At 40.2% G+C, this 27288-nt stretch overlaps 1 protein-coding gene across 2 annotated transcripts; it reads left to right on the forward strand.

The window, feature by feature from the left end:
• Nucleotides 1-846: 846 nt before the first annotated feature.
• Nucleotides 847-27288, forward strand: LOC129079863 (kininogen-1-like). Of its 2 annotated transcripts, XM_054585088.1 has the most exons (11): nucleotides 847-1234; nucleotides 5854-5967; nucleotides 6955-7039; nucleotides 10120-10292; nucleotides 11914-12021; nucleotides 17028-17112; nucleotides 18003-18175; nucleotides 23034-23141; nucleotides 23259-23345; nucleotides 24981-25058; nucleotides 27047-27288. In XM_054585088.1, exons 1-11 carry the CDS (start codon nucleotides 1040-1042, stop codon nucleotides 27125-27127), a joined length of 1287 nt encoding a protein of 428 aa, XP_054441063.1. In that variant the 5' UTR covers nucleotides 847-1039; the 3' UTR covers nucleotides 27128-27288. The 2 variants fall into 2 exon arrangements, with proteins under 2 accessions (XP_054441063.1, XP_054441064.1); XM_054585089.1 differs by lacking the exon at nucleotides 24981-25058 and having other exon boundaries at nucleotides 848-1234.

Genomic DNA, 27288 nt, shown 5'->3' on the forward strand with positions numbered 1-27288 from the left:
CAATTAAGTAGCAGAGCTGTACTAGAGTCCAGGTTGGACCTACTGCCAAGTTCATGTATCTGCCACTCTGCTACAAGGCCATCATTCAGCCCCCACTGAGCCCCACTTTTCCAGGGGCTCTCAGGAAGCAAAGCTAGAGACCCCATCAGCAACAACAAAGAAATCAAACACGTTGTGCACGGGGAAGAGGGTAAGACTTGAGGACAAACATCTACTAAGGGCTAGCCCTCATCTTTAACCTTGGACTCCTCTTCCTGAATAGTCTAACTTTATCAGAAAGGTCACTTAGGCTGGTGAATAAAAGACCCCCCTAATGTCCACCAAACCAGGAACGAGAAGGAAGGGCAGGGTGAGCGGGCTTCCCTCAACCCATCTCTCCTTATGCTCCTCCCCCATCTCCTCTACTCTGGGGAGCACTTTCCCTTCTACAACTAATCCAATTGAGTGGGGAGAGGCTGGCTTGGCTAGAGACCAGACAGGATACCCATTTTTTACGCTTAGCTGTGCCAATGTCCTGGGGTGGGACTCCCTGCACTCACTATGTCCCTGTGCGTGGGCTCCCTGGGTGTGCAAAGGCATTTTTTTGGAAAGGTGTCTGCACATGGTGGCATTGTTGTCACATGTAGTGACTCTCATAAATGGCTTTGGGAAACTCATTTGGAAAAGAAAATAATATGGGGTTGGTGTTGTTTTCCCCTCCTTTATTAGTTTCTGTTCTGATTTGCTATACAAAGTTGTGCAATTGCCCAGAAATTTGTTCTGTGCTCCCACGTGATTCCCAAATGCAAACAAGCATCTGTTGTCACTGACCCCAGTGTTGTAATGTGCCAGCCAGAGATCTGCTTGGATAAGCCAGCAGAGCCATTTGTCCTCTGCTACTAAGTCAAATAGTGGGTGGCAGCAGGAATCCAAGAGGCCTGTGAGGTGCTAAGGCAGAGAAAGGGCAGACAGAGTAAATAAGAGACTGAAGAGAGTTAACATCAGCATCTAGAGTAGCTCCCAATTATTGGTGAAACTACTAGAAGGAGACTGTTCAATCATGAAGTTAATTGCTATCCTTCTCCTTTGCTCCAAGCTGCTACTAAGTTTAACCCAGGAGTACCACTCGGAGGAAATGGACTGCAATGATGAGGATGTATTTAAGGCTGTGGACTCTGCTCTGAAGATATATAACAGAAGAAGCGAAAGTGGCAACCAGTTTGTGTTGTATCGCATAACTGAAGTCAACAAGACGGTGAGTGAGCTGTGTTCAGCCTTGAGGTCATTTGGGATTTGTGCTGTCATTTGAAAACTGAGAAACACACACAGATGTATATGCGTGCGCGCGTGTGTGTGCGCACGCGCACACAAACACACACACACACATCACCCAAGAACTGGTAAGCAAAAGTAGAAGCTTACAGCATTTACAAAACACCAATCCCACTCTCTGGGCTCGGGGTGGACGCAGGGCATGACTAGTCTTCAGGCTACCGAGACTGGCTTCCTGGGTGATGAGATGAGAAGTGTCCTGGGGTGAACCGACAGAAAGGTAGCGGAGTCATCTGCAAGGGGCTATGCAGAGTTGGAGAATCCACGGACTCAGGCCTAGCAGCAGGATTTGCTGGGTGACCAGCCTCCGACTAAAACATAAAGACCTTCAGACCTCTAACGAGGCGGGGGTGAATAAGGGGGTACATCTAACAAATACTATGTAATTTCCTTATATGTAAAATTTAAAAAAGTCAAAATTACAGAAGCAAAACAGAGAATGGTGGTTGCCAGGGGCTCTGGGGTGGGTGAAGTGGGGAGACGTTGGTCAAGGGAACAGACTTGCATGTACAAGGTGAATCCGTCCTGGGGATCTAACGGACGGCGTGGTTATTAGAGCTGTTAATACTGTATTGTTTACCTGAAATTTGCCAAAAGGCTAGACCTTGAGCGTTCTCACCACACGCACAAAACAGGCAATTTTGTGAGGTGATGATGTGTTCATTAGCTGATTTGTGGTAATCATTTCACAATGTGTTCATCTATCGAATCACCTTTTTATACATCTTAAACACGTACAATTTTTATTTGTCCATTATACCACAGTAAAGCTGGGGTAAATGAGGGGCAGCAAAGTACATCTCAGAGGAGTCACATGAGATTAACATAGTTTTCCTGAATTTGACAACATATCTGCGCAAAAGTCCTAATTGCAGAACATATCAAGGGTAATAGCAATGGCCTGTTGGGTTTGAATACTGTTTCAATCACTGGTTCATACACTCAGGTTGAAGATAAATCCTGGCAGGATGTGTGATTCCAAGGAATACACACTTCCAGACCCAGAGGGGTAGGATCTATGGGCAGTGTGTGGAAAGACTCAGCTGGGTATGGGGGTCTGGAGGAGCTTGGCAGCTGTCCCTACAGCCCGCTCCCTGGGACGCGGGCCCGGACTATCCCTGTGTGGCTCTGGTCTGGCCTGGGCCACCTTCCCTCTGCTGGAGCCCAGCTCTGGACAGCCCAGTCCTGCTAGTTCCACTCCAGCTTCAGTTCTAGCTCCAGCTCCAGCTCCAGCAGCAGCTCCACACAGTCCCAGATGAGACAGCAAGGTCCTCTAAGGTCTATCATGGAAGATCTGCGTTATGCTGAAAATGGGGAGGAATCGGGGAGGGGGAGGATAACGCCAATGACTCCAGAATGGAGAGACCTGCAAATAGAAGAGACTGCCTAAGCCCAGGCGTTAGCTGAAGCGATGGCAGCAACAGTGAAAGCAGTTCTGCTTCTTCCCTCTCCGTCATGAACCCCTGCCACCCTCATTGAAAACCAACAACAACCAGATTCTTGAAGTGCAATGTCCAGTAGGCAAAGCAAATCAGATAAGCAAGTAAAGAATGGTGAACGTGACCAGGCATACCTAGGTGGCCTGGTAGAGCTTCACAGAAGGTTAATGATGTGGAGAGAAAGAAACATTGTGCAGATCGTGAATCCCATAGGGAAAACTGGACACTTTCATATCCCAAACAAAAAACTTGATTTTGACCTTTGCTCCTTGGGCAAATCAACAGCCCATAAACTACTGAGTTGCCTGGAAACATCTGGAACATCTCGAGGATACAACAAGTGGATGCATCAAAAACTATTGAAGGGATTTTTTGTTGTTGTTTCGGGGGGGTTTGTTTATATGAAAACATTCACAATGGTGCAACTAATATGGAAAATGAAAATTAAGCAACCTTTAACTTTATTTTTCTTTAAAGTCAATCATCATCCCTTGATAAAGGAAAGATTAAGCAAAACAGTCTCAGTGGACCACTCTTCTCTTCAAGGAAATCCCTCAGAAGAGTTAGGCTGGATAGCCTTGAAAACAAAGAAATCAAATCCAAAACAAGAAGACTTAAAGAATGTGCCTGGTAGTGCGTATCTTTCTCTGTGGTGGTTCATTCCACACAACGGATGCATACTCAGCACACTGAGTTATTACATACCTCATCTATTTATTATCACATACGGACTAGGGTGTCTTAGACACCTTAGAATAGCTCGTTGAGGGAGTGACACCGCAAGGACATGAGTACTTGGTCCCGTGGATGCTCTCTGTGCAGCGCCCTTGCCATCCCAAGCCCAGTGTTCTCGCTCACACATTGGGCCACTCTCCATCAGCTTTCTCCAGCTCCTTCTCTCGTGGCTGTCTGCATGGGCCACCTTCTGTTTCCAGTTCCAGAGCACGGATGACGTGGTGACCCCACCACCGCCCTGAGTTTTCTTTGTGCTCCTTTTCCGGAAAGTCGGGGCCCGGTCCTCGGCTGTATCCATATAATGATCTCGGACCGTGGGAGGAAAAGCACCAAATAGGATCATATGACAAGCTGCTCTGGCTTTGTCAATCAACCTACTGAGCTTTTAAACAAAAGCCTATGTGTGAACGTCCCGCGTCCAGCGTGGTGGGGCTGTCACCCACATCCAGTGTCTGTTTCACTGTTACAACATTAGGTAAATAGGAAGTAAAGACATTCCACAAGGATCCTCGTTTTCTAAAAAGGAATTCTGATTCTGTTTTCTAAAGAAATGTAGAAATTCTCAATTTGGATCTGTTTACTAGTTAAGAGTTTCAGCTTCCCTCAGAGGCCAGTGAATTATCCCTCTTTGCCATCAACCCAGGAATAAACGACTTTTCTTTATTCATATAGAATCCTCTTAGACGCTGTTATATTTGGAAAATTAAAATCTTTCTTTGGGGGAAATTCTTGTGTCTTCTGCCATCGCAGGTTATGTATTAACTTGTAGATTCAGTGGTTCGATACCTGTTTAGTCACTTGCTTTGTTCCAGAAGGATTTCTTGTATTGGTGACTATGAAGATGGATGGTATGGGAGGGGGATATGTTTGTTCTTGATGTATCCTATTTTGAAACCAGAAATCTGCCTTGTGGCTGCAAAAGAAAGCAAATTACTTTTGAAGAAAAAGCAAAAAACAAAACCAAAGTTTAACAAAACGAAATACAAACTTTTAGCAGTTTGTTTAAATGAATTCCACTGTGTCTCTATGATAGATCATTTCGGTGGAAGAAAAAATTCAGCCATTGGACATGATGAGATGAAAGAAAAAAGCCCAGTGGGCATTTCTTTTTCCTGAAAGTGAAATTGAGCCAGTCTGTTTTACAAACTGGTGTCATCATGTGAGCCCTGGTGCCCTCAGCCACATTTAATGGTGTCATCCTCATTGGCTGACATCCATGGCAAATGTGTTCTTTTGTTCTAAAGGGTCCACAAAGTCGCCTTTACTTTGCTATGCATACCACTGCCACCTAGTGCTTCATCGAAATCTGAGACCGGGAAGGATCCTCAGAGATGATCCTGCTTGACTCCCTCATCTGCCAGATGCAAATACTCTGAGGAGCGCAGGCTCAGGGAGAACACTACCTGGGACTCAGGAGCCCCGGGATCTGGGCTGGCTTGGCCTTTCCTAGGTGGGAGGCTGCCTAGGCTATTATATCCTATCAACTGGGCCTCTTTTCTCTCGCCTGCGACATGAGGGACTGGACAACATCACCTTTCAGGTCCTTTGCTGCTGCAACATGCCTGGACCATGCATGTGAATGTTCATCCAACTCAGAACCTTTGAACTTTAATAGTTCAATTTATTCTTTTGTGATATGCAAGAAAAAAGTAGAAAACAAAACAAAGCAAATAAAAATATTAAAATCACTCATAACTAATTGCACCATCAGTGATAATTTGACATTTTTTTCAAAAATGAAAAAGTACTCATTTTTGTGTGGTTGTTTTCTAATTGTAAAGGAAATACGTTTTCAAAAATAATTCAAATACAAAAATGTTAGTTTAAAGAAGAGAGTGAGAGACAAACATTTAACAGCTTTGCTTCATAACTTTCCAGACTTTTGAAATCATATATATACAATGTCCTGACTGGAATTGTTGGGCATCATCCTGCAATGGGGAAGGTCACCAATTCAAATTCAGGTCAGGGCACATGGCTGGGTGCTGGGCTAGTTCCTGGTTGGGGTGATTATAGAGGCAACCAATCGATGTTGCACTTCTCTCTTTCTTCCAGCCCTCCCAACTCTCTAAAAATAAATAAATAAAATCTTTTCAAATTTATTAAATAAAATCACATATGTATATATAAATTGGTGTCTACAAAAATGGGCTATTACTAAGAACTACTTCATGAGTTAAAAATATATATTTATAAATATATTATGAACATTCTTCCAAGTATTTTGAACTTTCAGTATTTTTAATAAATGTTTAGTTCTGATTGAATTAAATCAATACCAACTATTATAATTGCACCAATCCCACTCAAAAGGTTTGCTGTTGGTCATTTGGATAAACCCTATGTATCTTTGGTGGCTTTTTTTCAGGAGATGGAAGAGAAGCTATTCTATTCCATCAAGTACCAAGTCAAGGAGGGCAACTGCCCTGTTCAAAGCGGCAAAACCTGGCAGGACTGTGACTACAAAGAAGCTGAGCAGGCTGTAAGTGCAGGCTCCGGAACCTCCCGTTCTCTCCGCGGGCCTGCCAGATTGTTCCACTAGTGCTGGGGATGATGCGTAGTGCTGAGCGTGTTTAGGGGGGCCGGGGTGCACATAAACCCTCAAGTGCTAAGAAAAGTCAAAATGTTTGATGTCTGTGTTCTTGCACAGACAGAAAGGGCATGGAGAGGCCAGACATTAAGTGTAGAGAAAGACTTCCCATGAGGAGGGGGCTCTACTGACCAACTGGGGCACACGGGCCAGGTCCCAGACAGTGGGCAGATGGATCCTGGGCTAAGATCGAAGGCTGGCGAGGGATACCATGGGTGCTTAATTTGCACAGACCTGAGTTTCCGTCCTGCTCGGCCTCCAACTGGCTGACCACTCTGAACCCACGGGCTCCCTTGTAAAAAGGAGGCAAAACTGACCTCATCCGGTTGTTGGAAGACAAAAGGGGATCCATTATGACAGGGCCTGATTCTGATAACAATGGCTATCTTAACCAAGAGCCTAACAAATGTGTGTCGCTGCAAGTGAGTGAGGCTGCAGATGGTTTTTGCCAGGAAGCAAGCCGCGCTCTCCACAGTGCACGGACTCACCCCGTTAATGTCAGAACACCTGCCCTCTGCGTGCACGTGAATGCCGAGGTTGAAATGTACGTCAAGAGGAGAGTGGAGCCGGCTGGTTCTAGGACACTGTGTTCATCCTGGTGAAAAAGAGGTGTCTCCACAGCTCCACACATAAAATTACATTAGAGCCCCGACATGTATACTGCCTTTCCTCCCAATGCCCCATGAATATTAATGTCTAGTAAATAATAATGATTAGGCTACCAAAACATTCATCCTTATGTCTCAAAACTCTGTTAGGAAAAAATCTTGACAAGTGCTAGGTAAAAGGAAAGCCACACTGAGCAACAGCACTAGGTGCACTTCTCCATTGAAAGATTAAGATAAATGGTCTTCCTTCTTTGATTTTCCTTGCTTTTAGGCCACAGGAGAATGCAGTACGATCGTGGGGAAAAGAGGAAATACAAAATTCTCCGTGGCCAGCCAGACCTGCCAGATTACTCCAGGTAGCTGACATATCCAGCGGAGCCGCCCTGAAGGAAATGAACCATTTCCCTGTGAGGCCAGGAGCATAACCTAGACAAAGCTCCTTCCCAAGGGAGCAGGGTGGCTGTAGCAATGCCATTTGCAGCCTTGGTGGGTGTTTAGAGGCTGGGGGTGGCAGAGGCCAGAGGCTGGGGCCAGGCTCCTGCCTGTCATCTATCTCCTCAGCACTAACCTGACCCACTTCCTGGAGAGCGGCGTTGTATTAGCATATGCTAGAGCCCTGGGAAAGGACTAGAAAACATATCACTTGCCACCGATTGTGGGCAGCATGCTCCAGAGGGAAGAGCCGGGCTTGGAAGTCCGATCTGGCCTGAAATCTTTCAAAAGCTCTTAACCCTTCCAGTTTCCCTTTTCCTTACCTATAAAGGGGGATCCCCACAGAGGACTGTTGTAGACTGAGCCAGAGGATAGGCCTGCAGGTACAGTCACAATAATGCATTAAGGATAATCAGAATAAGAGTATATAGCTGGCATTTATTGAGCACTTACTGCCAGCCACAGTTCTAATCACCTCACGTATGCTGACGTCTTCAATCCTCACCACAGAACTATGAGGCGAGTGTGAATATTCTCATTTTACAGATGTGGAAACTGAGGCCCATGACAGTAAAGTACCTTGCCCAAGATCCCACAGCTAGCCCTTAGCAGAGTTGGTATATAGACCCTGTAAGTATGGTGGCAGAGCGCCTGGGTGCAGAACAATGGGCACATCTAGGTAATGTCGATCATAAAAGCAAGCTCAGAACTAGCCTCCCGCAAGATAGGGTTTCAGCGTATGGGGCTCCAGGACAGTGTCTCCAATGTCACTCTTGAACATCAGTGGAGGAGCAATTTCTCTAGCCTCTCTTAGTCATCCGCTTGCAACCTACAAAAAACCAATCATCCCCTGAGCTTCAGTTCTTGCAAGAAGTGGCATTGAAAGAAAAAAAAACCAGAAATGACAAACAAAGAAACTAATTTTTGCAGCAGCTTTTCATTATGCAGTTTAAGAACTCTAGCTCATAAGCAAGTTTTCATATGATCCAGAGCAGAGCACTTGTATACTATGAGGGAAAAGCGCTTCGTGAAACTTCTAAGTCCACAGTACTATTAGATCCACAATCCCTTATCTGAAGCCTTTTTGGCTGAACGTATCTCTGATTTAAAAACTTAATCTTCCTTTTATTTTTTAAAATTTCCGTAGAAATGTTTGGGCAGGGTAGAAAATCATCAGCCCCCAGAAAAACTGAATTTGCATCAGTCCCTTCTCCTCTCACTCTCAAAAGGCTGCTCCATCACTTCTCTGACCCCAGTCAGAGCTGCCCTTGAGGTCAGCAAACCGGCCTCTCTTCTCTTCTCTTCTCTTCTCTGTCTTGCTTTTCACCTGCCGTGATCATCGATCCTTTGTTCTGCCGTCACAAATTCTTTCACCCTTCCCATGCAATTGCCCTCCGGTGTTTTAACTTTGCCCACCAACTCGATGCAGCATAGCTTCTGCCAGGGGAGCGGCGAGGAGAGCTGGCACACAGACTTATGGCAGTGAAGGCCAAGGGACAGTTGCAGGGGGAGTTGTAAACAGGACTTGGAAACGTAATGCAAACTCACTCCTGTCTTAATATTTACCATTTCATTAAAAAACCCTTCAGAGGCACCCCGCGGGTACCGCTGACCATTCTTAATTCAGGTCAGCGGGGCTATGCATCCCCTGAAACCATGCGGAGAGCGTTGCGCGTGCCCGCATTTCCCTGGAGGGGGCGCCATAGCTTACATCAGGTTCCCCAAGGAGCCCGTGACCCTTGGAACAGGGTGTCACCCCTGCCTCCAGAGTGAGGCCCAGGCTCAGCAGCACAGGACTCTCTCTGCTAACTGTCCCCACCTCAGTCACCACTCCCTGCTTCCCGCCTTAAGCTCTGGTAAAGCGCGTGCACAGCACGTCCCACACTGCCGCCCCTGCTGACCTGGGAGCCCTGTGTACCTTCGTCTCAGGCGCCGCGCCTCCTGCTGCCCAGCTGGCCTTGTCGGCTTTTCACCCTTCTTGGCGCAGGCCTTTCCTCCTCAGGAAAGTCTGTCCCGAATTCACTCTGGGCCCCGGTCTTTCCAAGCTCTTGCCGAATTATATTGGAAATGCCCATCTACAGTTCTACCTCTCCCACTGGGCTTTGCCCAACCCCATCACCACAGTGACCATTACTAACGAAGTAACGTGTCCGTGTAGCCTGGCTCAGCACCTGGCATATTACAGCGTGTGCAAGATATGGACACGTTTGTTCAACTGAGTTGACACAAAACATATTAAACCCTGAACAAGGCATCAAGGAGATTAAATTAACACTGAAATATAATCATATATGTGTAAAGTTTTACTTTTTTATAAGTTTACAAATAGTTGAACACAACTATTCAATATACTTTTTTATAATTTTATAAAATTCATGTATTATTTCTATAATTTACTATGACCTTTAAATACATTTAAAATAATTTTATTATTTTATGCACAATAATAGTATAATATCATAATTATAATAAATAATAATATAATATAATAATTATATAATTATAATATAAGGTAATTTTTATAATAATTAATAATTATGCTATTATATAATAACTGTATAATATATTTATATATAATAAGTATCTATATATAATATAAACATGTTATATTATATAATAGATAAATATATGCATTTAAGTATATTATATAGTATATTTTAAATATACTATATAATATGATTAAATATATAATTATATAACTATAATAATTATAATTAATAATATCATAATTATATAATTATGTTTATTCACAATAATTATTTTTGTGCATAAAATAATTATGCACCATATTATGCATGCAGGATGTCTCTAAGTCAATGATAGGGTTTCTCCTCTGACGGATTAAAAAGTAGGCTTATGTTCTCTTTTTCTAATGCATACTAGAATTTATTAGAAATTTTGTTTACTAGGGCCATTGAAGTTATGTTACTTATTTAGAGCAATGTATCTGAACGGGGGTTTTGTTCGTTAATGTTGCCCTTTTGCCTACTCTTCCCTTGTCAAGGCGCTGGCCCCATGGTGACATCTCAGTATGAATGCTTTGGCTGTGTGCACCCCATAGCAACTACCAGCCCTGACTTGGAACCCGTCCTGAGACATGCCATTCAACATTTCAACAACCACACTGATCGTTCTCACCTCTTTGCTCTTAAAGAAGTAAAAAGGGCCGAGAAACAGGTTTGTTCTTTGTTTTTATTTTGCACAGAATTGTTAAAATTTGTTAGATCTTTATGTTTAAGGTTTAATTACTTGAAATACACCATTGGTCAAAAGAAAACTTATGATTCCATGGCTGGTGGTGAGAGAACAGAGGGGGCAAAGAAAGAGCTTTCTCTATAATCAAAGTGATTCAGATACTGCAATAGGTAAAGGAGGAATGCAGGGCTGATGAGACCCCTTGCTCTGGGATTGCTTTTAATATATGGGTAGTTAGCATTACATATACTTCTTGGAGATGGTGAAATGAAAAGATCTTTCAGGCCCTAAGGGATTTTTAAAAGTATTTATTTGTTTGTTGGTTGGTTGGTTTATTTCATCCTCCAAGGATATTCTTATGGATTTTAGAGGGGGGTGGGGAGAGAAGGAAACGGATAGGGACAGAAACAATGATGTGAGTGAAAAACGTCACTTGGTTGCTTCTTCCATGAACCCCGACTGGGGACTGAACCTACAGCCTAGGTATGTGCCCTGATTGGGAGTGGAACACCCAATTTTTCTGTATATGGATGACGCTCCAAACAACTGAAGCACACCAGCCAAGCCTGGCCTTAAGGTTTTAAGAAAACTACATCATCACCTAGCTATATGAGTCAAACATGGCTCCAAAATATTAAACAGTACCCCAAAAGGTTGGCACAGATTTATGAGTACCCTCTGAAGTATAGTTTTCATATCTTCAGAAAAAAAATGTCAATACTTGTAAATCTGGTTTTTTCATTGACTCTGTTCATTAAGTGTTTCTGTATCTCTTGTATTTCAGCGTCTAATTATGAGGGAATCACTTTGGTCAGTAACATTCTCTGCTTTTAATAGACCTTCCAACTTGCCTTCATGCAAGACACATGTTCTGCTCCATTATGTTTATATTCAGCTATCCATGTAGGGCTAGACCACGAAAAAGCAGAAAACTTATTGCCTGACAATCTGGGAACCTGAGAATCTACCAGTAAGGACCATTAAAGCTCTGAAGTTTTCTTTAACCATCTAGAAGAGCATTATTAATATTTCACAAAATTCCATAGGACATTATTTTTCTGCTGTCTGGCAGAGGAAATATTGTTGGGAATTAATTAAGGAAATACAGTAATTTCACCTATATATTTCTTTTCATTTTCAGGTGTGTAGGAGTGTGTGTGTGTGTGTATGTGTGTGTGTGTGTGTGTGTGTGTGTGTTGAAAGGTATGAGAGTCATAAAGTGCTTAATATTTATTCAGTCAGACTTTTGCCTAGTAATAATAGTTTATAGCCCTAACTGGTGTGACTCAGTGGGTTGAGTGTCATCCCAGAAATGGAAAGGTCAACAGTTTGATTCCTGGTCAGGGCACATGCCTTGGTTGCCGACCAGGTCCCCAGTTGGGGGGCATGTGAGAGGCAACCAATTGATGTTTCTCTCAAGCATCAGTGTTTCTCTCCCTTACTTTTTCCCTTCCTCCCCCTCTCTATAAATAAATAATTTTAATATAAAATAATAATTTATATTTTTATGTACATGTGATATGCCTGGCAGTATTCTAAGCTCCTCATAACACTGAATAATGTTTAAACTGTGTTCTAACTATTCAATTCAAAATTGTTTCAGATGGTAATTGGATGGAACTATAAAGTTACTTACACAATTGAACAAACTAATTGTTCCAGAGAGAATTTTCTGTTCTTAACTCCAGACTGCAAGTTCCTTCTCAATGGTGTAAGTAGGCCAAAATCTAATCATAAAGCTATTAGCCTTTGGTGTTCAAATGGAGTGGGAATACTCAGCCATATAGGAGGACTTGGTCACTAAAATTTTAGATGACATTCATGAATTCAGTCACATTCACTGTGTTACTGGTCCAGTTGCCTTACCCACCTGGTCAAAAAGTCTTGTATATCCTGCAATAAGCATTTACAGATGCACCCAGGGCCTGAGATGAAATGATGCCATGCCAAGTTTGTCTGTTCCTGTGTTCACACTCTCCTGTCTCCCTTTCATCCCCCTGTGCTCAGCGTCCTCCCTGTGCTCCTGAGCTCTACGCAGGACAATCCCTAACGTTGGCCTTATCTCTGTTTGTTTACTTTCCCCCCGCCTTCCTTTACCTTTAATAAAGACATCCTGAGCCTCTATCACTTTTTAGGATTATATCTTGTTATCAGTTCCAAAATTACGTTAAAAGAGTAGTTAGTGCCTGTTCCGATGACTAAAGCATGATGACCTTTCCAGGAATATTTGCACTTTATAGAAGGCTGTGCTTTAAGCAAGAGATTGCTGCGAGCACTGTAGTCCATTATTCTACTTCTAAAACTCGATTATATGGGAAGAAAATGAGATATCTGGACAGTAAGATGTTAATTTCAGCATTACTAATAGAACAACTTTGGAAATAACTTTTTTCAACATTAGGGACTGTTTAAATAAATTACTGTGTATCTATACAGTAGAATATGTGAAATCATTAAAATTATGTTTACAGATTCTTAGTGACTTAGTAAAATGGTTATAATATATTAAGTAAAACACAAAAAATAGAATTCAAAACTATACATACAGATTCATTCAAATATATAAAGTAAATGTAAAATGAAAAGAGATGCAGGGGAGCATCTGACATCTTGCTCTCCATCAATTGTTGTTATTTTGGCTCAAATAAACTCTTACAAAAAATTTTTAAGTGATGGAAAAAATATGCCAAAATATGAAGCATAGTTAGTTTTCAGTTGGAACCATGGGTGCCTTTTTTTTTATTCTTTGTATTTTTTGGAACTCTTTAATACTTGCCAGTGTTTCTAATCATGCATGCATTTACTTCATAACTGGAAAAAAAACTTAAAAAAAAGACTATTAAGAGAATGAAAAGACAACCTACAAAATGGAGAAATCGGGTTATGGAATATCTGATAAGGATTTAATATGCTAAGTATAAAAAGAACCCCTACAATGCAATAACAAAAAGACAGCCTAATTTTCACATGGGCAAAGGACTTAAAAATAAACTTTTCTCTTAAAGATGTATACAGCCCTGGCTGGGTGACTCAGCTGGTTGGAGCACAGTCCCATAAACCAAAATGCTGCCAATTTGATCCCCACTTAGGGCACATACCTCGGTTACAGGTTTGACCCTTGGTTGGGGCATCTATGGGAGGAAAACAATCAGTGTTTCTCTCTCACATCAGTGCTTCTCTCTCTCTCTCTCTCAGCTTCTCTCTCTCTCTCTCTCTGTGCCTTCTTCTCTCTCTAAATCAATAAACATATCCCTGGGTGAGCATTAAATTTTTTTTTTAATTTTTAAAAGAAGATAAATGGCCAATAAGCACATGAAAGAATGCTATCAGGGGAGTGCAATGTTTATGTTACATATATTTTCCATAATAAAAAAGTAGTAAAAAAGGAGAGAAAGAGAAAAATGCTAAAAAAATATATATATGCTTTAGCTACTATTTAACTTTGTTATTTTGAGTCAATCAAGTCTTCTATCAACACCTCCTGTTATACTTCTGACCAAGATGGAGACATAGGTAGATACACTTAGCCTCCTCGCACAACCAAGAGAAGGACAACAACAAATTAAAAAAAAACAAATAAACAAAAAAACAGAACTGCCAGAAAAATCAAACTGTATGGAAATCCAACACCAAGGAGTTAAAGAGGAAACATTCATTCAGATTGGTAGGAGGGGCGAAGACAGGCAGCCACGGCGGAGACGTCGTGCAGCAAGGTGGTGGCTGGAGGACCAGGCAGGCAAGATGGAGGCTAGTGGTCCCACATCTGTGTGTGGATAACTCAGGAGGAAAAACAGGGGAATGAGGCAGACCATGAAACCCAGGGTTCCAGTGTGGGAAAAGCCTCTGGCTATTAAAATCTATGGGGGTTACAGTGGTGGGAGAAACTCCCAGTGTCAGGAGACTGGGAGGTACAGGAGAGTTAATTATTTCTTAAATATGCATTTGGATTTTATTTCTAGTCTATTTATGAATTCCACATCTATGTTTATAAGTAAAAATGGTTTGACAGTTTTCTGGGTGTGTGTGCATGCATTCTGTTTTTTCAAGTTCTGCTATTCAGATTATAGTTTTATAGAATGAGTTGGGTGTGAGTCACAGCTGAGTCCACTCTGATCCCTGGTGACCCTACGAATGAGTGGTGGCCACACTGTCCTGACCTCAGCAGCTCTGCTGAGGGCCTGTAGCTATTTCTATGACTTCGTTCATGGAGTCAGTGAATGTCATAGTTGGTCTTGGTCTTTTCCTGCTGCGTTCTGTTTTTGAGTTCAGCAGTTTGCCACTATTTTCTGTATTCAGACAGTTTATGAGGCATGGAACTATATGTTTCTTTAATGTTAAAGATTATTCATCTATAAAACATCTATGTTGTTTGGAGGTGAGAAGAGGAAAGGGAGTTGAAAATAATGATAGCATTTTCTAGTTCTTTAGTAATTGGGCCATTTAACTTTTTTATTTTATATAATTTTATTTTTTTCCATGACCATTTATTCTCCTATAACCTCTTCCACCTCCATCCACTCGACCTCTGTAGTCACCACACTGTTGCCTTTGTCCATGAGTTCTTTCTCTGTCTCTTTTTTTTTTTTTGCTCAATCTCTCTATCCCCTCAACCCCCTTCCCAGAGCTTGTTAGTTCAGTTTGTTCATTGGATTCCACTTACGAGAGAAATTATATATGGAATCCAATGAATTATGTGAATCATATGGAATCCAATGAATCATATGTATATGTCTGACCGGCTTATTTCACTTAGCATAATGCTGACCGGGTCCATTCATGCTGTTGCAAAGGGTAAAATTCTCTTCTTTTTAAGGCCAAGTAGCATTCCATTGTATAAATGTACCATAGCTGTTTTATCTACACACCTACTATGGATACTTGGGCTGCTTCCAAATCTTGGCTATTGTAATTAACACTGCAATGAACATAGGAGTACATATATTTTTTTTTAATTAGTGTTTTGGGTTTCTTTAGATGAATTCCCAGAAGTGAAATCGCTGGGTCATGAAACAGTTTCATTTTTAATTTTTTGAGGTAACTCCATACTGCTTTTCATAGTGGCTGCACCAATTTGCATTCCTGCTGATAGTGCACAAGGGCTCCCTTTTCTCCACATTCTCACAAACCTTGATTATTGTTGATTAATTGATGATAGCCACTCTGACCAGTGTGAGATGGTCTGATGACTAGTGACACCGAGCATCTTTTCATATGTCTATTGGCCATCTCTATGTCCTCTTTGGAGAAGTGTCTACTTATGTCCTTTGCCCATTTTTAATTGGATTGTTGGTGCTTTTGGTGTTGAGTTTTGTTCCTGTTTTTAAATCAGTGTTGGTTATTTATAATTTTCCAGAAAAGTATCACTTGGGGGGGATTTAAATTAGCATAGACTGTTCATAATTATTCTCTTATATTGTTATACTTCTCTGAAAGCTTTGCTATGTTGCCTTTTCTGCATTTGATATTTTTTTCCTTACCCCAAGAATAATCATGTGGATTATTTATTAATGCTAGTGCTTTCTGTTTTCAAGTTCTTGAGTTTTGCTTTATTGTTTTCTCCTATTTGTTTTGCTTAAGACTTTTTATCTTCTTTTCCTTTTCTAACTTCTAGAGATAAACACCTAGATTTGAGGTTCTTTTATTTGTTTCTTGCCTCTCTCTTTATATTTTATATTTTATTTTTGCCTGTCCCTTTTTAAATTACAAAAGCATATAAAGTGATGATTAAACTCTAAATGCTGCTCTGACGTTTTTAAAAATTCGTATTTTCTTGTTTTGTTTTTTTTTAAATATTTTTCCTCATTTAAGGAAGACACTATTAGGCAAGTGTATTTATATTTCCAAAGGATATTTTCTTTCTTTTGGCTCTGAGGTCTAAGTACTTGTCCTGTATTGTCTTTGATTTAAAAATCGATTGAGCCTTTATTGTGACCTGATGGGAGAGCAATTGAAAATATCTGTATCATACTTATAAAAATATCATTTAAATCATATGTAGCATATGAAAATACCATTTAAATAAATTATTATGTTGCTCCAGTCTTCTATGATTTTATTTATTTTTTATTACTTAGTCTGCCTTAGGTTTATAGTTACATATTAAATTTTCCCACCACCATTACTTTAATCTATTTCTATTCATATATCTATATCATGCATCATATTCATATATCTTCTTTCTGTACTTTGACTTCATGGTTTTAGACTACAACTTTTATAAAAATAGAACTGTCTTTTTTACTACCATCATAATTATTTTGTTACCTTGAATTTTACTTTGTCCAATATTAATAATACTCTAGATTTTTTCTTTGTATTTGCCTTGTAAAGCTTTGCTCACCTGTTATGTTTAATCTTCCTTTATCTTTTATATTACAAGATATTATTCTTGAATATGTAGTACATCAATTTTGTCTTTAATATAACCTGAAGTCTATACCTTTAAAAAAAATTTTTTATCCACTCAATTATATGATTATTTCTATATTAGGTATTCATGTCATCTTATTTCATGTTTCCATGTGCTTGTGTATATGCACTTATTGTTATTGATGCTAATACCTAAGTGTTTCTTATTCTCTCCTTTGTAATAGGACTACATTTTGTTTGGTTTTCTATGCTTAATTGACATCATATATTTAATTTTACTAGTTGTCTACATTAAAGTTTCTTAAAAATGTTTTTAAGTTATGCATTTAAATTCTTTTTAAAAACTAGGATATTGGTGAATGTACAGATCGTGTATACATGGATGCTCAGCGAAGAATTACTTCCTTCTCACAGAAATGTGATGTTTTTCCAGGTATGGGATAACATGTGTTTGTGCTCTAATAGCATATGTGGATCCCAGACAACTGGCTAGGTCTTTTCCTAAGAACTGTGCTTTGGGTCACATGATATGTCACCAAGTCTATATGATCATCAGACCTTTCTGAGAACATTGTTCCCCACTTCTGCACAGCTGTGCTGTAGCACATGCAATTGAGACTGCTTTACAAGTGCCAGAAGGAAATAGGTGACAGAGGGAAAGATTTATGCTCCTTGGGCAAAGCTGGCCTCCAGATACAATGTCATCTGGTCTTCCTTATGAATAAGATGTTCCTCTCATGTGCTGTGAATTGGGGAAACAGTATATCATTTTTAATCATGTAGGATAAAATCCTTTCAATTTAAGACTATTTTTCCTGCATGTTATAACAGGGGATAAGAGAGATAATGTTAGTTTACGGTGAAGCCAGTATTACTTATACCAAGTATTGGTTTTTCTCATACTTGGAAGATATTTGCTTAACTTCCACAATGAGAAACATCACTGAAGCTGCCCGATCACCAGAATCATAGGACTTACAATTTTCCCACTAGACAGTCATTCCTTTTACATTAAAAATTGTTTTTTTACATTTTCTATCAAAAATGCAAAAACTTAGAAAAAATGCAGCATATTGATTGAGTCACAAACTAACACCTACCAATTGAAGGTTTCCCTAAATACACTTGACTCTGAGGAGAGGAGAGGAGGCCAGGCAGTAAGAGGAGGGTGAGAAAGACAACCTCCACCCACTCGCTACTGGGCTTTGGGGCTGCCACATGGCCCTCTGTAAATGCGTGCTGGATGCTGGACCATGTGCAGAAGAGGTCCTGAGCTAGACTGCTCCTTCTGCCGCATGCTGACTGAAAACCTGATTCTTTCAGGGGAGGATTTTATACCACTACCTACCATAATTTGCCGTGGCTGCCCCAAAAAGATACCTGTGGACAGCCCAGAGCTGGCGGAGCACCTGAATCATTCCATCGCAAAGCTTAATGCAGAGAATAACGGAACTTTCTATTTCAAGATTGATACTGTGAAGAAAGCAACAGTACAGGTGTGTAAATTATGCTATAAAAACAGTGATATTGTAGTCTGTGTGCAAATTGTTTACTAATATGCCAGGAATCTTGGCTCTGGGTTGGGAAACAGTATTATACCTCATGAAAGGAAGTTGAATTTCAAGTCCCAGCCTCAGTGCATGCTTGCTGTGTGATCTTGGACAAATCATTGAGGACATTCTATTCATTTTCTGTCTGTAAAGGACAGGTGTGAGGATCAAATAAGATAATATATGTCAGTACACTATCTTTTCAAACTCGAAAGTGTTATATAAACTCTAGCAACTATTACATAATTAATAAAAGGTAGGGCTTTTTCTACGAAGAGCAGGACTTACGCGCTGCCTTTCCTGTCTCGTTTCTTACATAGCATCACTTAGGGCCTTGGGCTCAGCCACATCGGTCAGTCTGTCATCACCCAGACTCTTCACTCTCTCCCCTCCATGTCATTTCCCCCCTGCCTGGGTGTCCTTCCAGCCCACACATGTTCCCTCTGAGGATTCGTCTTCCCTTGCATGCCCTGCTAGCAGAGGACAAGAAGAGCCCTGCCTGGGGGTCCGGAGGCCCAGTTCTAGCGCAGTATCTGCCCCTCGTGTCCTGAGGGGCAGCCCTGCGCAGTCATTCGCACTCTCTCAGTCTCTGTGCTCCCGTGTGGACACTGAGTGGCTGGGTGAGACAAGTCCAAACGGCTTCCAACTCCAACGTTGTAGGACTCCTCTATTCAAGGACACATTCCTATTATAAACTTCAAACCTGGCCCCCCTAATTATGAGCTAAAGAAAAGTAATCAAAATAGAATGAAAATCTTAGAGCAAACCAACATGCTTTGTAATCTGAAAGGGGAAAAAGACACCTTCTCCCAAAAATGCTCACATTTTTGGCTCAGTAATTGAATTTCTAGAAATCTAAAACAGAGTCTTTATAGACAATGATATTCATTGCAGCACTAACTATAAAAGAAGAAATGATGAACTATCAAATTGATTAATAATGTAGACTAGAATATCAAGCTGCAATCATAAAGCATCTTTGTGAGGCTTTCTTGATGTGGTAAACGCCTTGTGTTAAACATACAGTGAACAAAATAAAAACGGCCATCAACTGAATGTACATTCTGTTGTCAATTGTGTTATAAAACACTACAGAAACTCCTGCTGAAAAGACACAAATGCCTCCAGCTATGCACAGTGGTGGCTTTAGGTGATGGCACAATGGGCTGTTGAGTTTCATCTTCTAATTTCCTGTAGTAGTCGTGCTACTGGGGAAAAAGAAAAGCAAATGGCATTAAAATACTCAAAAATGACACTCTGCCCTCTCTCCTACTCAGGCTCTGATTCCTGTCCCAAACACCACAACCTTTTCTCCCTCATTTCCCTGGCACTTGATCCACGTCAGGCTTCTCACAGGGTACACCCATGCAGGCTACTCTTGGGTTTGTTGGCTTTTCTTCTGCTTTCTTGTGAAATTCTCTTATTCTTCATGATGCAGGAATAGTCTAGTACTCCGCTGTACATTGCATGTCAGAGGTTTGCTGTCAGGAGAGAACGACTCACTCTCAAACATGGCTGTCTATCCTCTTAGTACTTAGAGCTCTCTGTAAATGAACTAATCCACCTTCTAGCACATGGATGTGTATGCGTGTGTGCGTGTGTGATGCCAGGGGAGCAACGACACGACAGGTAATGCTGTGAATTGAAGGGAACTGACATTCCTTCACTTACCAAATCTGGACTACGTGAGAATCTCAAACTTTCTCATGAGATGAATCTGCACTGATTCTTGCATTTAAAGAGAGCAATTTGGCTGTCTGACATGGTCATTCGAGGAAGCCCTGATGGAAGTAGCCAAGCAACTGGAAATCCATTTACCATATGATGAATTTGCCAAAAGCCAATCTCCAAATTGCTAAGGATTTATGTTACAGATTTAGTTTTGTGTTGGCTTTGCATATTGAGTCCTATTTGGATGCATGTCTATTTCAAGTTGGTTTCATATTTCATATACCAAATATTTCTTAAATCCTCTGTTCGCACATGTGAATAATTGCAATGTCTGTCACAGACCATTTATTTTGCCCTAGCTCTACTGCCCCTGTCCTTGCTGTTGCTCATATTGCTCCCTGTCTTTGCTCAGATGATTATAGTTCAAGAGTATGTACATATTCATATTTTTTTAAAAAAGGAAGTACTGGAAATATGATGGCTTATCTCTATGTCAAGACTTGTGATGCATATCACCAAACTATTTGCAATTATGCCAATTTACATTCATACCACCTGGGTATAAGACATTGGTCACCTTGATTGGAGTTCTATTCCTACCAACAGTGATTAAGGCTGAATGCGCCGCATGCGCACCCAATACCAAGTATCATTGCTGATTTTCACCTTTGCCAATATATGACAGATTAAAAATGCTGTTTCATTGCTTTTTTAATGTACATATCTTTGGTTATCAACAAAGGTAAACTTTTTTTTCAGGCTTAATGACCACTTTTACTTAGTTTTCAAAATACCTGTTCATGCCTTTTGTTTATTTTTTACTGTTCAGCTTTATATGCATAAGAATATTAATCCTCTAACAAATTTTTCCTGTTGTCTTTTTACTTTGTTTGCTATGATTTTTAGAATCAGTTTTCATTTTTGTCTGGACAAATTTAGACATATTTTCCTCTAGATTTCCTTCTACTCTTTATCACCTAAGAACAGCCTTCCTCATCCTCAAATCCAATGAATATATAGTTTGAGAATATTTATTTATTTAAATTTTTAATGCATTTAAAATTTATTTTTCTGTATGGTATTCTCTACTTGAAAAACAACACTTGAGCAGGATGATTTAAGCAGGAAGACTTCTGATAAAAAATTACACTTGATAATAATGGCATTATGGATGTGATCTTAAGGCCCTAAAACAGAAGATTTACATTGACTTGATTCCCTCTTCTGGACCTTGAATAGAGTTGAGCCATCAGTTGCAGTTTGTGTCACATGTTGTGTCACATGTTGTTAAGTTTCTTAGGCAACATTACCTAGATCAACATTATTGTTGTAAAAATTGGATTAAGATGTATTCTGAAATGAGCCAGAAAACTTACAATCACAAAAATATAGACTCTGCAACTCTCCTAGAGCCTTTCCCCCCATTTACACACACACACTTGGAGTTTTAAAAGTTAACTATTAAAACGTTAACCATGATTCACAGCAAAACAACTCCAGAGAGGAGCGTGGGTCTTCCTGTGACTCTGTTCCCTTGCTCCTCTGTTCCTCCTCCCACCACACTTTCTCCATGCTTTTAAAAAACACAAAGAGACAGGGAAGACTGCTGTGGTTGTCATTTCAAATGAGGTTATATCCTGACCCTGCGATTTTATTTTTCTAAAATAACGGTCATCTCCCCAGGTCAATAGATATATTGATACATTCTGGTTTGACAAGTATATAATACTACACAAACATACACAAACACACACATTTTTAAATCCTAGAATTAAGTATTGTATAACTTGGACTAGAAATTGGGCCATATCAACTAACTTTTTAACATATAATTTAAAATAATTTTTACTAAGTATATTTTTCAATTGTAAGAGATATAAAATGTGGCATTTTAAAATGACTTTATAAAAACTAGGGATTTTGTTGTAGTCAAAGGACTTTAAAAAGCATGAGTTTAATATTTTTAATAATAAATTGTGCCTCTTCCAGATAAAAATAAATAAATAAATTGGACCATAAAATGTTAATTATGGAGACAGCACTGTAATGACTAAAACTATTGCTAGAGCTAGAAATGGTTTCTAAATATACAGAAACTTAGGAGAATCAGCTAGAAAATCAAAATATGGAGTTGGCTAAGAAGTTCGTGTGGTTTTCCCTGTAAAATAAAAATACACATTTTTCATTTTTAACAATAACTTTATTAATTTAGATATTTTGAGTATGTCAGCTATCTCCCCCATGGTATAAGTTGATTTTTCTTAATTAAATGTCTTGATTTGATCACTATCAACTTCAACTGTTTTACCAACCATGGAGCATCGTCCTGTGAGAACTCTCCAGCATGAAACTTTGCAAACAATTTTTGACATGTTCGATTAGTCACAGCACCTTCTCCATACACTGCAGAAATCATTTTTCCATTTCAGTTGCATTTTTACCTTTCTTGAACCAATAAAGCATAATATGCAGAAATATTTCTTATTTTCTTCCATCTTTAATATGAAAATGACTACACAAAAATTCACCAATTTTGATAAGTTTTTTTAAGGAATGCTGATGTGACAGCTGTCATAATGCAATCTGACAAAATTATGAATGATGGTAAAGACAACTTAGCAATATTAGAGCCAACTTACAGGAAAAAAATGAACTCCAGGCCAACCCAATAATTGTCCTAATCACATAATTTAACCCACATAACTTCTATAGTGACATTAACTCAATATTTCTCTGTTTCAATATTTGGCAGGACACTAAGGCAGACTTAAAGAAAATGTTTAAATTTTTCTTCCTACTCATCTTCATTTTGATTAGAACACTTGAATGACAAATAAATTTTTCAGCTATTGAACAATAAAACTCAGAAAAGTATAAAAACAAAAATTATAGCCTGCTCTTTCTTTTCCTATGTAGGAAAGGAGACAAGACAAACCAATAGCCAAATATTTCGCACAGGCATACAAATTAAAAGTTTAGTTGTCAAACATCTGTGCTTTTTCTGTATAACTCTCAACTGGTCAGCGTGTAATTAAAATTTTAATATTCTCCCCTCAGTTTCCTTAGGGTAAAAACATACTATTTATTATGCAATATTAATTAAGTGGCTATTTTGTGCTAATTTATTTTCCAGGTGGTGGCTGGAAAAAGATATTCTATTGAGTTCATGGCCAGGGAAACTAAATGTTCCAAGGAGAGTGATAAAGAGTTGACTGAAGACTGCGAGATCAATTTACTTGGAGTGCGTAGTAATGCAACTCTCTACTTATTCTCTGGAAATCTACTTGATGTTTTAAATTTGTTTAAGTGTTTCATGGATAACACTGTTTTCTCTTTTGGCTTTTGTTTTCATGGATAGGAAATTCTAGACTGCACTGCTGATGTTATTGTGGTACCTTGGGAGAAAAAAATTTACCCTACAGTCAACTGTCAAACATTAGGAAAGGTATGATTCTAATTGCAGTCACCTTGGTTAAATTTTGATCATTCTGAAAAGCTCTATTTTGGGGTTAAAAATGAACCATTATTTAAATATATTGGAGGACAATTTTAAAACGGGGAGAACTCTCACATTTCCTTGCTGGCCTCTCTTTTTGATGACTAGAAGGGAAAAGAGCAGTCCCCTTAGTCACTTACCACACATTGTCAGTGTTCGATGCTTCAGCAGGCTCTCTCTTAGTGAAGCGCAGCCCCTGCTGAGGACAGCTGACACTAGCTATGCAGCTTCAAGGTGTGCCTGAGATGCTCCTTTGGCATCTGCTTACATGCAAGGAGCTTGGGAGAAGTGCAGATCCCAGACTCCACTCCACATTGCTGGATCCGCACCTGCATTTTAACATGATCCCCAGGGGATGCATACCCACGTTCAAGTCTGAGAAGCATTAGTTTCTAACTCTTAAGAGACCCTTGCAGGTAAGTAATACTTTTCCTATTGTCAAGAGCGAGACGCCAAAAATTACAAAGATGCTGAGATCCTAGAGAGACTGATATCATCAACAAGTGCTTCCTGTGTCCCAGGCACTGTGCTGAGGATTTCACACTTATTTTTCTCCTCCCAGCTCTATGAGATTGTTGGTATTCCTTTTTTAGGGATGGGAAAAGTGAAGCTAGTGGCACTGAGATGCAAGTCTAGATCAAATCAGAGCCCTTCACGTTCACATGATGCTGATAACTAGGGTCTGGCTTGTTTGACTCTAAAGACCATGCTCTTTGCACCACGGAACACTGCCTCCAGCCACCATGTTCTTGCTACCAGTGAAAGTGCAGGAAGAAATAACCCGTATCTTCCGTGGAAGTTGCCTCTTCTCCCTTTTTTCTGATTTAGGTTTTTGCTAAGTGTAGGCATGTATGTAGTCTAACGCAAACATTATACAAAGGCTGCGTTTCAAGTTTGTGAACATGTTCTAATGTGTTTCAGCCCGACAAAGTGACTGTGGATATCTACTTCATGTATATGCAGTTCTTAAAGCCATTTAGAGCCTTTTAAAATAAAAGCAGTGCCATGGCAGGTGTGACTCAGTGGACTAGCGCTGGCCTGCAAACCAAAGGGTTTCCAGTTCAATTCCCAGTCAGGGCACAAGTCTGGGTTGCAGGCCACATCCCCACTAGGGGGTGTGTAAGAGGCAACCACACCTTAGTGTTTCTGTCCCTCTCATTCTCCATCCATATCCCTCTCTCTAAAAATAAATAAAATTTAAGAAAAATTTAAATAAAAACAGTAATTGTGCCAATAGATATAATATCAATTAATAAATAATGTGCCATGGCTTTACATAATCATAGGCTTAGAAGGAACCCTAGAGATTATGTAGTTCAACCTTCCAAATATTTCAGATGAAGAAAATACTCCAGCTTAGCAAAATATTATTAAGAACAATAATCAATATCCACAAATTATAAAAACAATCAAAAGAAAAGATACACATTCTCATCCTTTCTGCAACATTAATGTAGTGTTTAAAACCTGGCAAGGACTTGCTCCATTGTTAACCAAGATAGCAATGCCAGGCTTGAGTCCCTTCAAACTTCATTGATAGTGTGATTTCAAAATAATGCATTCATCTTAATATTTCCTATTTAGACCACAATGATGAAAAGACCTCCAGGTTTTTCACCTTTCCGAGCAGTACAAGTGGCGGAAACAAAGGCTGTAGCAACAGTAAGTCCACCCCACACTTCCATGGCACCTATACAAGATGAAGAGCAGGATTCAGAAAAAGAACAAGGACCTACTCGGGAACATGGCTGGGGCCATGGAAAGCAAACAAAACATGGCCTTGGCCTTGGCCGTAAACATGAGCATGACCAAGGCCATGGTCACCAAAGGAGACATGGTCTTGGCCATGGACATCAACAGCAACGTGGCCATGGTTACTAAGGGAACTTGACTATGATCTTGAACATCAAGAGAGATATGGACTTGGTCATGGACATCAATGGGAAAATGGCCAAGCCCATGGACATTAATATGAGCATGGTCGCGGCCATGGAAAACGTAAACATAAAGAAAAAAAGCATGGGAGGCACAATGATCGGAGAACAATGCATTGGGCAAGTTCTTCTGAAGATAGTACTACATCTGCACAGATACACGAAAAGACAGGAAGGCCAACGCGCCTCCCTTCCCTAGCCCAGCCAGGTGTAGCAGTTACCTTTTCTGACTTTCAGGACTTAGATCTCATTGCAGCTCTGATGACTAGTATACCACCAACTCCCACACAGAATGATGATGCCTGGATCCCTGAAGTCCAGATAGAGCCAAATATCCTTTCGTTTAAACTGATACCTGATTTTCCAGAAACAAACTCCCCCAAATGTCCTGGACGCCCCTGGAAGCCACTTAATGGAATGAATCCAACTGTGGAAAGGAAAGACTTTCATGATTTCGATCTCTCTGATGCTTTTTATTAATGTACGCAGCCATGGGGGTTTCTTTAACACTGTATCGCCCCCTCTCCCCGTTGTCCAAATATCCCATTATAACGCACCAAAAACCATGGAGCTTCAGAACAGCCTAGAGAGAAGTGGTGAGACTCCCAGTGGGGACACCATCAGTTCCGATGGACAGCATAAAACCGCGTGCGGGATTCTAGACCCTTTCTGAGTCCTCCTCACAAGTTTTCTTAACTAGCACAGACAATGGGCAAACGAATGTGCCTTGTGTCCTACCGCAATTTGCCTTTCTAATAACGTGTACCATAGAATGATACCGATCTTCATACAAAGAATCTTGCCATTTTGAAAACACTGTGGCAGCTGATCCCCGAACACCAGTGAAGTAAAGGAAAGTCAAGAGGCAGAATGCTGAACTTCTGAGTAGGGGAAAATAGTAATAAAAACCACTAGAAGTCAAGGAGGAACAAACAAGAAAACATTGGTCACAGGGAGGACACGGGGAAGTAAACTAATTGACTTCCTGTTTCCCAAAGGGGCTAGTTATAGCAAATAGTCACTCCCACTTGACAGTTATTCTCATAATTCTCTTTCTGAGTGAGAGTGTTTCTCCTAAATCAATAATTTCTGTGTCCTCATTAACTACTCTTTGCGACAAGGCTTTCAAAGAGGAATTTTCTGTTTGTTTACTTGTTGCTGAGGCCAGAAGGAGTAATCCTTAGTTTTCAGCAGCTGTGAGATGAACCGTAAGAATGGAAAGCAGAGGAAGTAGTGTAGAGGCAGGCTCGCGAAGGAAATCTTTTTTTTTATATAATTGACAAGGGAATACCATGAGATGTGGTACAACATTTGTTCAGAAATTTCAGGAGGAATTGCCTCTCTACCCACACTTTTCCACCACATCATCTTTTTCTACAACATTGGAAAGTGCTGGTTTTTGCAAAAAAGCACATGATTGTCTTTCATTGCTTTAATGTGAGGGAGGCACATACTTTATAATCCTTGCTGCGTTTTGCCTGGGGAAACAACGTAGGGCTTTAGTCAACACAGTTGCCTCTGGATGCATGTTTCACTGTTTCTTCCATTTATGGGATGATGTGAGTCTCTGAGTGTTTGTTTCATTTCAAATATTAGCTGAACTTTCCAATAAAGAACCATCGATGTTAGGAAAAAGTCTCATTTTGTCAACTGGTGTTTCACTCTTCTCGTAATGAATGATAACATCAGATTAATGGGACTTTACTATACTTACAGAAGGAACTAAGTTATTGCGAATACAAGGGCCGACCTCTGGAGGCAGGGGCAGAGCCAACGTCTCAGAGTGAAGTCTCTTAACCAGTGGGCAGAATCTCCATGCCTGGCACAATAGCCCCAACAGCCAACCTGTCAGCAGCCCTGTGTGGAAGGACAAGAATGTGGGAGAGAATGCAACTGAGAAGAATGCCATTTTATCACTCTGTTTCTGGGTGAAATAAAGTTTGATCTTGATGTTCTGA

This window comes from Pteronotus mesoamericanus, unplaced genomic scaffold (genome assembly GCF_021234165.1).
Source record: "Pteronotus mesoamericanus isolate MK-2021 breed Mesoamerican mustached bat unplaced genomic scaffold, CSHL_Meso_final contig_82, whole genome shotgun sequence".
Taxonomy (NCBI): domain Eukaryota; kingdom Metazoa; phylum Chordata; class Mammalia; order Chiroptera; family Mormoopidae; genus Pteronotus; species Pteronotus mesoamericanus.

Coding starts and splice junctions, on each gene's coding strand:
- LOC129079863 (XM_054585088.1), top strand. CDS start 1,040: ATGAAGTTAATTGCTATCCTTCTCCTTTGCTCCAAGCTGCTACTAAGT. Junction 23,142..23,258: donor GCGAGATCAATTTACTTGGA/GTGCGTAGTAAT, acceptor TTTCATGGATAG/GAAATTCTAGACTGCACTGC. Junction 23,346..24,980: donor ACTGTCAAACATTAGGAAAG/GTATGATTCTAA, acceptor TTTCCTATTTAG/ACCACAATGATGAAAAGACC.